The sequence below is a fragment of the Schistocerca americana genome, chromosome 7 (genome assembly GCF_021461395.2).
Source record: "Schistocerca americana isolate TAMUIC-IGC-003095 chromosome 7, iqSchAmer2.1, whole genome shotgun sequence".
NCBI lineage: Eukaryota > Metazoa > Arthropoda > Insecta > Orthoptera > Acrididae > Schistocerca > Schistocerca americana.
In genome coordinates this window covers 590,814,097-590,827,751 of record NC_060125.1, presented here as the reverse complement: position 1 = coordinate 590,827,751, position 13,655 = coordinate 590,814,097, and the positions used below count along the sequence as shown (strand labels likewise).

Here is a 13,655-nt window from a genome sequence, read left to right as displayed (position 1 = left end):
AGCGGAGGAGTGGTACTCAAGCGTCAACTTTAGGTTACAATATCTCCGGATGTAATTAACATTTTACAATGCAACAAACGGCACTGATTACGTATTTGTTTATATGTTCAGATGTGCTAACAAAACTAACGGGGTTCCATTTAAAAAAACGTAGGTTTGTGTAAAAAAACGTACTTCCGTGCATTTTTGTATGGTTTGTATTAAACAATTACACTAGCCCCTCTCCTCACGTTCGGTCTGTGGAATCGGTTCGTCAATATTTGATGTGGTTTACGAAATTATCCAGCGGTAACGTTAGGTGACTCACCCTGTATATGTTCATATCCGTGTGAATCCCATAGGGGGATAGGACGACATATACAGACGGCGGTAGTATCATGTACACAAGATATAAAAGGGCAGTGCAATGATGGAGCTGTCATTTATACTCAGATGGTTCATTTGGAAAGGATTCCGGCTTGATTATGACCACGCGATGGGAATTAAAAGGCTTTGAAACCGAAATCGTAGTTAGAGCTAGACACATGGGGCATCGTTAGGGAATTGAGTATTCCTAGATCCGCAGTGTCAAGAGTGTGCCGATATGACCAAATTTCAGGTATCACCCGTCACCACAGACAACGCAGTGGCCTTCACGTAACGACCGAGAGCAGCTGCATTCGTGTGGAGCTTTCAGTGCTAACAGATAACCAGCACTACGTGAAATAACCACAGACATCAATGTGGCAAGTACGACAAACATGTCTGTTAGGACAGTGAGGCGAAATTTGGCGTTAATAGGCCATGGCAGCAGACAACCGACGCTTGTGCCTTTGCTAACAGCACGACAATGTTTCCAATGGCTCTGAGCACCATGGGACTTAACTTCTGAGGTCATCAGTCCCCTAGAACTTAGAACTACTTAAACCTAACTAACCTAAGGACGTCACACACGTACATGCCCGAGGCAGGATTCGAACATGCGACCGCAGCGGTCGCGCGGGTCCAGACTGAAGCGCCCAGAACCGCTCGGCCACACCGGCCAGCTCATCGAACATTAATGGGATATAAGCAAGAGGTCGGTTCGTGCACAAAATCCTGCACCGGCAACATCTTCAGCATTCTGGACGGCTATAGAGGCAGCATGGTTTCAGTATTTCTGCAGGGCAAAAGGAGGTCCAACAAGGCACTGAAACGTATCCTGTGACTTTTGTCACCTCAGTGCAAATCCCGCTGACTTTAGTGTAATTATTGACTGTGAATAAAAGTATCATTTCTGTTCGTCTCATTGGGTATTTCTTTCATTTACCTTCCGTACTGTACTGTAGCAACACTTTGTGAAGAGTTGCCCCAGAATTTGGCGAGAGTACATTTGTAGAGAGAACTAGCTATTAATTTACACAACAAACGGATGTTAAATTGCAAGACAGTGGTGGAATTTGCATCTCATCGCCTCTCAGACCGACAGTGATTCAGCACCGTGAGTCTGACGACCTTCCATCTGGGACCCAATACAGATAGCGATGACAACGCGTCAAGGTCTCGCGGCGCGGCCGCGTTATATAAGCGGCGTGCAGCGACCGCGCTTGCAGTAGGACACCGGCAGCCATGGTGAAGGCGCGCAAGATCGTGATCGCCCGCGTGTTCCAGGGAGAGCCGCGGCTCCAAGACTTCCGCATCGAGGAGGAGGACCTGCCGGCCCTCCGCGATGGCCAGATACTCGCCGAGGCAGTCTACATCAGCGTCGATCCCTACCAGAGGGCGTACAAGAACATGCACCACGTCGGCAACACCATGATCGGCTCACAGGTGAAGTTTCTTTCATATGCCTCCATTGCTAACCAATTCTAATTAACTCGCACTAATTACTCTCCTGACAGAAGAACACCATTGCGAATGACAAAATTATTACAGGTACGCCATATTGAAGAACACAAGTCCACACACACACGCTCACAAATAACATCACTGACTTTCCATTGGCACCCCCTGTTTCTGTTCACCACCGATGCAAAAATAAAATAAAAACAATTTGCTTTGCTGAAGTCAATGAATCAATTTACTTTTGGGTAATGACAGATGATAAAACTTTGCAAAAAATGTCGTACATGAACGAGTTCAATTTTTTGAAAGATAAAAGCCTTTTCAGGCGTTTTGACAGACACTCGTATTTCACTTTTATCTTTTTTTTTTTTATTACTTGATTTAAGTTTGGAAATTTGTGGTAAGTTCCTATGCGACCAAATTGCTGAGGCCATCGGTCCCTAGGCTTACAAACTACTTAATCTAACTTAAACTAACCTACGCTAAGGACAAACACAAACACCCATGCCCGAGGAAGAACTCGAACCTTCGACGGGGGCAGCGGCGCGAACCGTGGCAGATTTAAGTTGCTTACAGGCGATGATGAATGAGAATAATATTATCACATGCTTATTTCTAATAAGTAACAAAGCTGAAGTAATCAGATAGATACTGAAACTGCTTTGTGAGTTGGTATTAATCTCAAATGATAACATTATGAATAATTAGTTTGTTGGTGTACGCCTTTTTTTATTTACTTGATCATAAAATGATAGACATAAATCTATCGTTAACTGAATGCGATTTTTGCCGTGGTCCTTTAGTTAAGATCAATTTTATCTTCTCCTTCTTCTGTCCTTCAAGGCTGAGTCGTTTGTGCCTCTTCCGGCTTCACCTTTTACTGCCACCTCTTTCTGGGCCTTCGTACGTCCCTTCTTCCTCTTGGCTGGTACAGCGTGGCCACTCATTCCTTGTGGGTGATGTTAGCATACAGTTTTATTTTGTTCAGTCTTTTCATTAGTGTTATAAATATTTAGTTCGTTCCTAACAACTTCATTTCTTATGCGGTCTTCACTGGGAACAACTCTCACTTCCCTAAAAAATCTCATTTCTGCTGCTTGTGGTTTGCTTTTATCTCGTTTTTAAGGATCCATGACTCTCTTCCCTACAACAGTACACGATCAATTCATATGTCGTTAAGTAAACCATCAGTCTCACTGTATAAGAAAGTTGCCATTACTGTTTTACTGTAAAAGTCATCTTGTTGTGAACTGCTACTTATCACACACATTAATTCGACATTTACACATGTTTATGGTCTATAAGAAATATCCAAATTCCGTGTGTTTAGAAAAATAGGAATAGTCTGACTTGTATTTATGTTATTCTTGATATTGTTGACAACTGGCAAGTGTGTTATACGACCTTAAGTCAACAGTTACTTTATGTAATACCAATCGCTGTGACTAACTGACACTAGTTCAATCACTCCTTGTCCATCGACATATTTCATAAGCTTTATGTAACAAGAAAAATTTAATTTCTCTGAACCGACTACTTGCATTTTCCTAGAAGACGTGTGTCAACAGAATCATATCACTCTTTTGAATACATGGCAGTTGATAAGAGTACAGCAGCCCTTCGGTTCAAGGTTTAGTTTCTTCTAACTTACACTACAGCTTTCAGCCGCTTGTGCAAACGCAGAAGAGTATTAATTGATGTGATATCTACGTATAAAAAGCATTGTTAGATCACTAATTCACCTGAAGACGAATGGAACGACAGGTATCAATGACCTGGGGGGGGGGGGATATTTTTGGGTTCTGGAGAAATGTAGGATCATACGAGAAAATTTATCTGGGCAGATAGATTAAAAGACGGCAAAACAATATTTATAGCATTTGTATATTTAGAAAAAAACAATGACATTGTTGACTGGGATACACTCTTTGGAATTAAAAAGTTATCGAAAATAAAACACGGGGAGGAAAATGTATTTAGATTGCACAGTAACCAGACTGCAGCTGCCAAGAAGAATACGAAAAGGAAATCAGTAACTGCCTCTCCACCATATTATTCAGTCAGTACACTGAACAAGCAATGAAGGAAACTCAGGAGAAATTTGGAAAGCAAATTAAAGTTGAAGCAGAACAAATAAAAAACGCTTCAGTTCTCTTGACAGCATTGCAGTTCTACCAAACAGTGCAAAAAACTTGGAGGATTATTTGAACAAATGGATAGTGTCTTCAAAAGAAGTTGTAAGATGAATATCAACAATAGCAAAGCAAAGGTAACGAAGTGTAGTGGAATTAAATCAGGCGATGATGAGGGAATTAGATTATGAAACAAGATACTAGAAGTAGTAGACGACTTTTACTATTTGGACAGCAAAATAAATTACGATGGCAGAAGTAACGAGAATATGAAATGTATAATAGCAGTAGCAATGAAATCTTTTCTAAAAATAAGAAATAGGGAGTCGAAACAGTTGTCGGGTGTGAGGTCGAATGTCGTTGTGAATTTCGACAATATTTCTTCAAACGCAACCGAATGACATCTTCAGGTGCGACTAATACATTGCTGAATAATGAATGTTATCACTGTCAAAACTCAGCAGTGAGTTCGACGCACCTGCAGATGTCGATCAGCTGCGTCAATGAAACATTGTGCCTATTTCACAACGACAGTCGACCTCTCTTCCGACAACCTTTCCTACTAATCCGTCGGGTAAGCCTCAAGCAAAGCAAGAAAAATGTTAATACCGTGTACAAATTTGAAAGTCAGAATGTCTTCCACGACAGTATTTGCTGGATTGTAGTAACCTTATCTGTAATCGATTCGTGTAGAATAAACAGAGCAGACATGAATAGAATAATGTCCGATGTTACGGAGAATGCTTAACATTAGATGAGTAGACTGGATAACTGATGAAGAGAAACTGAATCGTGTTGAGCAGAAAAAAGTGCATGAGCAAAACTTAACTGTAATATTGGATCATGAGGCATCAAGTAATAGTCAGTTTGGTAATTCGGAGAAGTGTGTTGCTACAAATTGTAGAGGGCGGCCAGTGTTCGGCTATGGAGTTTCATACGGACAAAGCTTGCATTAGGTATGCAGAGATGATGAGAGTTAATCAGAAGGTCTAGCAGATACAGACGCATCAAATCAGTCTTTGGAATGAAGACCCCGAAACAGCATATCATTAAATATTACTGTGTTGGCAGACTATATTTTACCATACACTACAGTGTGACGTTAATATTACGAATGTAAATCGATGGAAAGTACTGTGTGATAACTATTGAACTGTATGAAATTAAATCGTCATTACTTCTGAACGGTTCGCGTTAGCACGTTCAAACTGTACGGTTGGCCACAGGGCACGGTGAGAATTAGTACTCAGATGCATGGTTTGGTTTAGCGAAGAAGCCCACTTTCATTTGGATGGGTTCGTCAATAAGGAAAATTGGCGCATTTGGGGAACTGAGAATCCACAATGCGCGATCGAGAAGTCTCTTCACCCTCAACAGGTGACTGTGTGGCGTGCAATGTCCAGCCATGGAATAATCTGTGCGATATTCCTTGATGGCAAGGTGGCTACCGAACAGTACGTGAAGGCTTTGGAGATGATTTCGTCCCCATTACCCAACGTGACCCTGATTTAGACAAGATGTGGGTCATGCAAGACAGAGCTCGGTCCCATCGAAGAAGGAGAGTGTTTGACGTCCTCGAGGAGCAGTTTGGGGACCGCATTCTGGCTTTGGGATGTCAAGGGGCCACTGGCATGAGCCTCGATTGGCCGCCATATTCTCCGGATATGAATACATGCGACTCCTTTTTGTGGGGCTATATTAAAGACAAGGTGTATAGCAATAACCCCAAAACTATTGCTGAGCTGAAAACAGCTATTCCAGAGGCCATCGACAAGATCAATGTTCCGACACTTCAGCAGGTCATGCAGAATTTCGCTATTCGTCTGTGCCACATCAACGCCAATGAAGGCAGTCTTATCGAACATGTCATAACCTATATCCGAATATATGTAGTAACGTTTAAATGTTGAATAAGGTGTGTGCACGCTGTAGTTTGTAACTAATTTACGTTTTTTTCATATAGTTCAATAATTCTCACGCTGTAATTCCTTTCTGTTATGCAGTCTGCAGTAGATCTTTCTCGAGCGCTTTGCAGAGAACTTGGGTGGCAAGAAATCAACAAGTGATTGAGAACTCTGAAGAAACTTTCAAACGCCAAGATCGCTAGTAAAGCTGATACAATGTCAGGAACATATAAAATGATCAATAAGTCACGCCTAAGACAGTAACAAATTATCAGTATTTGGCTGTGATTTCAGTTACATTCAGGCTGTATGCCACCTGTTTTATGGCATCCACACTATCGTGAAACTCACTGGTTATTATATAAGTCACAAGTAACAACTAAAAGCAAGGTTATTCTACTAAAAGAGGCATTATAACTTTCAACGTCATACGCCATCTGTTGACCGACGTTCGTACTTCGTTCTGAGAGTCTTGTGTCTCAGGCTATCGATGTATAAACTGTCTATGGTCGAAGAAGTGGTCCACGTATTCTAAACACAAACTCGAACTGTAGTGTATGGCAAATTGTGTTATTCTCAACATCCACCATTAATATATTCACACTTGTTTCAATACTAAAAAATTGAAAGCCTGAGGAAGAATACATTTAATCCATACTTACTATAGACTGTTTCGTTGGGGCAAAATTTTCTGTGTGCACAGTCGTGTCCAGTTCTCAAGTAACTTTTGTTTACCATGTGGTAAAAGTTATGTAGTAGTCCTGTCCATTATCTGAGAAACGTTTTCTGACTTTACCTTGCAGTTTTAGATTTTTTGATGAAAAGTGCGATAAACGTAGCAAATTGGGTGAACGTAAACATCAGGCTACACTGTAGGTCAATCTCTTACCACAACTTTTATTTGCCATTTTCATTCGTTAGCTCCGCCAATTCACAAGCAAACTATCGCCTTCCATCCTAATCCAAACATCGGGCTACGCTAGAGATCAGTCTGTCTCAGTCTGTCACTACAACCAAGATTTTGTGGAGTTCTAATATCACACTCTAGCCTGTCAGCAACAACTGAGGATGAATGGTTCTAAATACGAGCATTAACAATATCATATCACCTAACATTTTGTCTCGTCGGTTATCGAAAACGCTAACGTTAGGTCTAAACAAGTAATCGCCTTACCAAGCGAGAACATATGGCTTCCGTCACGTTGTCACAATCCACCTGGCTAGGTATACCAGTTAGCAACGCACTTGTCAGTGACTGTTAGTCCTTACAAGATACTAATCACAATGTAATAGGTCAGACGATAGCAACAGGAATATTTTAATGTTGGTGGATTGTGGAGGGATGTGTTTTAGTCTTCAGTCCTGAGAGTGGTTTGATGCAGCTCACCATGCTACTCTATCGTGTGCAAGCTTCTTCGTCTCCCAGTACCTACTGCAACCTACATCCTCCTGAACCTGCTTAGTGTATTCATCTCTTGGTGTCACTCTACGATTTTTACCCTCCACGCTACCCTCCAATACTAAATTGGTGATCCCTTGATGCCTCAGAACATGTCCTGCCAATCGGTCCCTTCTTCTAGTCAAGTTGTGCCACAAACTCCTCTTCTCCCCAATTCTATTCAATACCTCCTCATTAGTTATGTGATCTACCCATCTAATCTTCAGCATTCTTGTGTAGCACCACATTTCGAAATCTTCTATTCTCTTCTTGTCTAAACTATTTATCGTCCACGTTTCACATCCATTGTGGAGGGATACAGGTTGTGAATTCGCAAAACTGTAACAAAACACTACTAAAAATACCAGTTATTGCAATTAACAGAAATCACTGTTTTCAGGAAGTCACAGTTTACGCTGTCTCTAAAGAGAAGTATGCTAATCTCTGCCCACAGGTGGCCCGCATCGTGGAGAGCCGTGCGGCGGGCTTCCCCGTGGGGCGGTACGTGGTCGGCTACTGGGGGTGGCGCGACCGCACCGTGGCCGACGTGGGGCCGGATGCGCCCTACTTCATGTCGCCGGTCATGCTGGTGCCAGACCTGGGGGAGCTGCCCCTCTCCCTCTCTCTGGGGGTGCTGGGCATGCCCGGAATCACGGCCTACTTTGGACTGCTGGAGATCTGCAAGCCTAAGGAGGGAGAGGTCGCCGTAGTCAGTGGGGCAGCAGGTGCTGTGGGGTCCATAGTCGGGCAGATAGCGCGCCTCAAGGGGTGCAAAGTAATTGGCTTCGCGGGATCAGACGCTAAGGTAAGACACCGCTTCCATTTGGGATTCCTGCACATATGACGCTGTGGTGTGCGTTCTGTAAGACCTTTTGTTGATGTTCATCTTATATTCTCCCTTCAAGACACTGTCCATTCCGTTCAACTGCTCTTCCAAGTCCTTTGCTGTCTCTGACAAAATTACAATGTCATCGGCGAACCTTAAAGTTTTTATTTCTTCTCCATGGATTTTAATACCTACTCCGATTTTTTCTTTTGTTTCCTTTACTGCTTGCTCAATATACAAATTAAATAACATCGGGGAGAGACCATAACGGGCGGAATTAGCAGCACACCAACCGCTGGAATGGAAGCCATGCTGGATATGCCTCCACTTCACCTTTGGGTTAAGATGGAGGCAGCAGCTGGGGCATACAGACTTAAAACTGGGCAAAACTGGGTCTCATTCAGATATCCAGAATCACACACTAACGTAGTGAGTGAGGTAAATATAGGTATGGCCAGGGAAATGCCCGCCGACTATATAATAACTCCGAACTGCTTCGACAAGCCTTACAACATAATAATTGGAAGTAGGGAGCAGTGGAAGAAAACAGTTCGACACCATACGAGGGACATTGTTTGGTTCACCGATGGGTCGAAAACAGATCAAGGCGTCGGGGCAGGGTTGTACGGGGTTCTACCAAGACTGGAGAGCAGCATCTCCCTAGGGAAGCTGGCCTCTGTATTCCAAGCCGAAATTACTGCAATTAGGGCATGTGAGGAGGAGAATATGAGTAGGTGCTACAATGACCGTAGCATCTACATCTATTCAGACAGCCAGGCAGCCCTGAAATCATTGGCAGCTCCTGCAACAAGATCTAAGATTGTTGCAGATTGCCACAGGGCTCTGGTGGAGCTAGGGGGAAGCAATAGGGTGAACCTAGTGTGGGTCCCTGGCCACTCAGGGACCTGTGGCAATGAACAAGCCGATAGATTGGGTAGGATGGGGGCAACAACTCCATTTATTGGACCGGAACCTGTCTTGACAATCATCAAGGCTATGATCAAATTAGAACTACTGAACTGGCTTAGGAAACAGCATGTAGGATATTGGACCATGGTCCATAAACAAAAACATGGTAAGGTAATGATGCCCAAGCCATGTTTTAAAAGAAGCTCTGTAATCCTGGGATTGAACAGGAAAGAGATCAAACTCATGACTGGACTGATGATCAGCCATGGGAACTTCAAAAAACACCTACACACAATGGGTATAATGGAAGAGGACCCTAAATGAAGGATCTGTGATGAGGGTGAAGAAACTGCATCACACCTAATCTTTGAATGCATGGCATTGGAGAGTAAAAGATTCAGAATCTTCGGGACAACTAGACCTGAAGAAATTGTGTCTAACAAAAAACTGGTTGAGGGACTCTTTGCACTATTTAAGGGCACTGGTTGGCTTTAGTAGATATACAGGGAGCGATACCGCACGATAAACCTAGTTTCGGTGCGGGCAGTGGCGGGTTAGACCTAAGCTGTTTTAGCTCTCCTGTTAAAATCAATCAATCAATCTTCTTTCGTTTCGGTTCTTGAGGAAGAATGGGATGGCGTTTCTTCACAAATACACACCTCACTAAAAGTGTCCCTAGGAGGTTTCAAGCTGTCATAAAGGCGAAGGGTGGACACCTCCCATATTAATGTCCATTAATAGGTATCTGGATGCTTTTGATCAGATGTTTAAGGTCGCACCTCCATTCAACGAGATTATGTTGGCTATTTTCAAAAAATTTTATGATGTGTCACTCGTACAAAAGCATATTGTTTGGTTGGCCGGTATAAAGAGAGCTTGAGAGATGAAGTGTCGTATTTGTATTACTATCGGTGAATATACATATGAAAAATAAGAAAAAGAGAATGAAACTGGGCGTGCGTTCACAGCCTCCACTCTTCTCTGGAGACGTCTCAAGGATAGATGTTGATGAGCAGTACTCACGTGTCTTCACTCCGTATTGTACTGATGAACCATAAACCGTTTGCACTCAGTCTCTCAAGCACAACAGCTAATTTTAAAGCTCGAAATCTCATTCTTCACGAATATTCTAACCACGTACTATCTGGTCGAGTCTTGGCGCATTATCATTGTTTCAAGGCCACAGTGTAACACTGACCCGCTAAGGACAGTAGAAAAAAATGACTAGTTATGTTTCATTAACGATAATTACGTAAGTAAATTCAGAAAAATTACACTCTGTGGTTGTTTCAAAACCCCGACAGACAGTTCATTGTACGTACTCATCGCAGGCTTGACTTATGTCACACTACTCGTACTTCTGCTGAGTCTGTGTGTTCTTGCACTGCAAACGTCTACTGTAAACGGGAGATCTTATGTTTATTACTGTCTTTCTTTGAAATTAAAATATCGACAAAAATATACAAAATAGAAATGTAATACAGAACGGGGAAGCATGCAGCGACGCAACATTTTTTCCACATTAATGATCTGATCTCATCGCCACCTATACGAAATTTTTGGGGGTAATATAAACAAAAGTGGTTAGTTACAAGGATGTACCGGAATCTGTTGTTAGCTATTGAATAGAGCGTCGAGTAACAAATCCAGAAGTTGTCATCGTGAGGTTGAAGCTCTTCTGTCTGTGTTCGTTTACAAACAAATAATAGATGTATACAGAGCTCTCTATAATGGAAGTGTGTTCCCCGCCCTCAAAGAACTATCGGACAACACCGACCTATAAGCTCCCCCTCCCCCCCCCCCCTTTCCCTTACACACACGTCTTTTTAAAGAAAATACATAGAAATAAATGAAAATAAAATAAATAATTAGATAAAAAAGTAAGTAAATAAATAAAACCCACACCCATTCACACACACAAAACACACACACACACACACACACACACACACACACACACACACACACATACATGCATGCACGCACACAAATCTTCCAAATAGAATTAGTTAATGTTAGGTCGACCATAACATCCCAGGCGTAAAATTTCGAAGTAAATAACTTTTCCACATTAAGATCTATATGGTGGCAAAAGAAAACAAGTGCAATAAAAAAAACATAAAAACCCAGGAAAACCACTGCATATAAACAATACTTTGTGTTTCAAATTTGTAAATACTGTCTTCAAAACCCAAATATATATGTTTACAAGTACATAGTAAAGAGCAATTTTTCCTGTTTAATAGAAATAAAATAAAGGCCCACTGATGATTCTCAATATTCAGCGAAACATATGTGGTAAACAGGAGAAAAGGTAAAACTGGGTGTTTGTGAAGGTGGACCCCCTCCAAAAACTAATCTATTCAGAAGTTAATAAAGGAAGAATGTAGTTGAAATAATAAGACACTAAACAACGCAGTTTTACCATTCCAGTAAAAATGAAAAGCAAGGCAAAAATTATTGTATGATAAACATATGCCACCATAATCAGATATCTATTAAAGCTGCAGAGGAGAAGTGCTAATTATGACCTATTTGTAGCAAAAATTGTGTCGTTCATCTGGAATGATTTGGGAAAACGAGTGAAAATCCGAATCAGGAGCCGGCCGAAGTGGCCGTGCAGTTAAAGGCGCTGCAGTCTGGAACCGCGCGACCGCTACGGTCGCAGGTTCGAATCGTGCCTCGGGCATGGGTGTGTGTAATGTCCTTAGGTTAGTTAGGTTTAAGTAGTTCTAAGTTCTAGGGGACTGATGACCTCAGCAGTTAAGTCCCATAGTGCTCAGAGCCATTTTCAACCGAATCAGGAGGAGTGGATGTCATTATAGTAAGTAGCTGTAACTTCTTTCCACAATGTGAAAACGTCTTCTTGTAGCGATATAACTGGCCTCTCTTCCGCAGGTGAAGTGGCTGAAAGAGGAGTTGGGATTCCATCACGCATTTAACTACAAGACGAATGACGTCACAGAGGCGCTGAAGCAGGCGGCACCTGACGGCGTCGACGTATACTTCGACAACGTGGGCGGCGAGATGAGCAGCGCAATCATCAACAGCATGCGAGAGTACGGTCGCATCTCCGTGTGCGGCGCGATATCTGGATACAACGAGTCTAATCTCCCGAAAGCTACCATCATCCAGCACGCAGCCATATTCAAGCAGCTCCGCATGGAGGGATTCATGTACATCCGATGGCACGACCGCTGGGGAGAGGGCATCGGACAGCTGATGCAGTGGATCAGGGAGGGGAAGATCAAGTACCACGAGACTGTTACCGACGGCTTCCAGAACACTCCCAAAGCCTTTGTTGGCATGCTGCAAGGAGAGAATCTAGGGAAAGCTGTTGTTAAAGTCTGAAGCGTGAGGAATACTACCGTACTGGATTTGGGTGCATAAGCGGGGACAAAGACATTTTGTTACAGTATTTTGTGCAGTGAACTACAAAAGGTAGCTGGATGACTGGGACAGAATATTCTTTCAGAATTTGTTTGTGCTTTCATTTTCCCAACTATATTTTACGTCATGATACACTTTTTGTAAGCTAAAAAGAAATAAATTTTATAGAAAACCTTTTGTGTGTTGTGTCCATTACTAAACTCCACAGTCAGATTATATGTTCCAGCATGTAGCTGTCGCAAAAACAACATAACTTAAGTGCTGTACACCAGCAACTGTATAAGAGCATGAAACGATAGAAAATATTCATGTACCTGGTTAATGTTTGTGTTCTTAAGTAATAGAACCCAATATGAAGTCCTTGACAGAGAGTGTTCATCAGAGACAAGGGGATCGTCACTAGTGCGCCAGGGTAGTGTGATAGGACCGTTATTATTTTCTACATACATGAGTGATGTGGCAGACAGGGTGGGGAGCAATTTGTAGTTGTTTGCTGATGATACAGTTATGAAACGTCCCATTAGAAAAATTATACATGACTGTGCTTAAACTGACACACAATATTTTTGGCGCAACGCAATCTGACTATCAAAACTCCCTACAAAAGAATGGCCCTGACTAACATTAAACTATACCTTTCACAAATCACTAAATCACTTACCTCACAAAAATCTTCTATACTCGAACTACTGCAACACAGCGAGCGCTACTACCGCCAGCTAAATAAAAGATTCAAACTACGGAAGGCGCTAACTACTGATAGGCATAGTTAGCAAATGAAAGATTTTAATAGAAAACAAACAATGTATTAACCTTAATAGTCATAATATATATAGCAGTTCATGACATCCAGTCTTACAAATTTCAAAACTCCACCATCTCTCTCCCCACATCCACCACTGCTGGCGGCTCACCTACAAGTGTGCAACGCTACGCACTGTTCACGTCCAACTGCCCAACGCTACAATGGCGAGTATTACAACAATGCCAACCAGCCACAGCCTGCACACAGCACAGCCAGTGATTTTCATACAGAGGGATACGTGGCAGCGGCGTTACCAATCCTACTCACATCCTACTCACATAGCCCCCATACTCCCCACAAAAAATTTTACAAATTGTTTTGGGCAGTGGCCAATAATCATTTGATTAAATTTTTCATAATTACAATAACAAAGATATCAAATGCACACACTTATTCATACAATGTTGGTCAAAAGCTAAAATTTTCTCGCAGTCCATAAAGACAGTCC

General features: G+C 42.2%; 1 protein-coding gene across 1 annotated transcript; it reads left to right on the top strand.

The window, feature by feature from the left end:
* The first annotated feature begins 1,574 nt into the window (after nt 1-1,574).
* Nucleotides 1,575-12,510, top strand: LOC124622318 (prostaglandin reductase 1-like). The gene is made up of 3 exons (XM_047147996.1): nt 1,575-1,788; nt 7,732-8,082; nt 11,911-12,510. The coding sequence occupies exons 1-3, from the start codon at nt 1,588-1,590 to the stop codon at nt 12,361-12,363; spliced, it is 1,005 nt and encodes a 334-aa protein (XP_047003952.1). The 5' UTR covers nt 1,575-1,587; the 3' UTR covers nt 12,364-12,510.
* Nucleotides 12,511-13,655: the final 1,145 nt, after the last annotated feature.

Bases quoted from the DNA above. Each gene is read 5' to 3' on its own strand.
- LOC124622318 (XM_047147996.1), top strand. From the start codon at position 1,588: ATGGTGAAGGCGCGCAAGATCGTGATCGCCCGCGTGTTCCAGGGAGAG. The intron at 1,789-7,731 runs GTGAAGTTTCTT...CTCTGCCCACAG, and splicing joins ACACCATGATCGGCTCACAG to GTGGCCCGCATCGTGGAGAG. The intron at 8,083-11,910 runs GTAAGACACCGC...TCTCTTCCGCAG, and splicing joins TCGCGGGATCAGACGCTAAG to GTGAAGTGGCTGAAAGAGGA.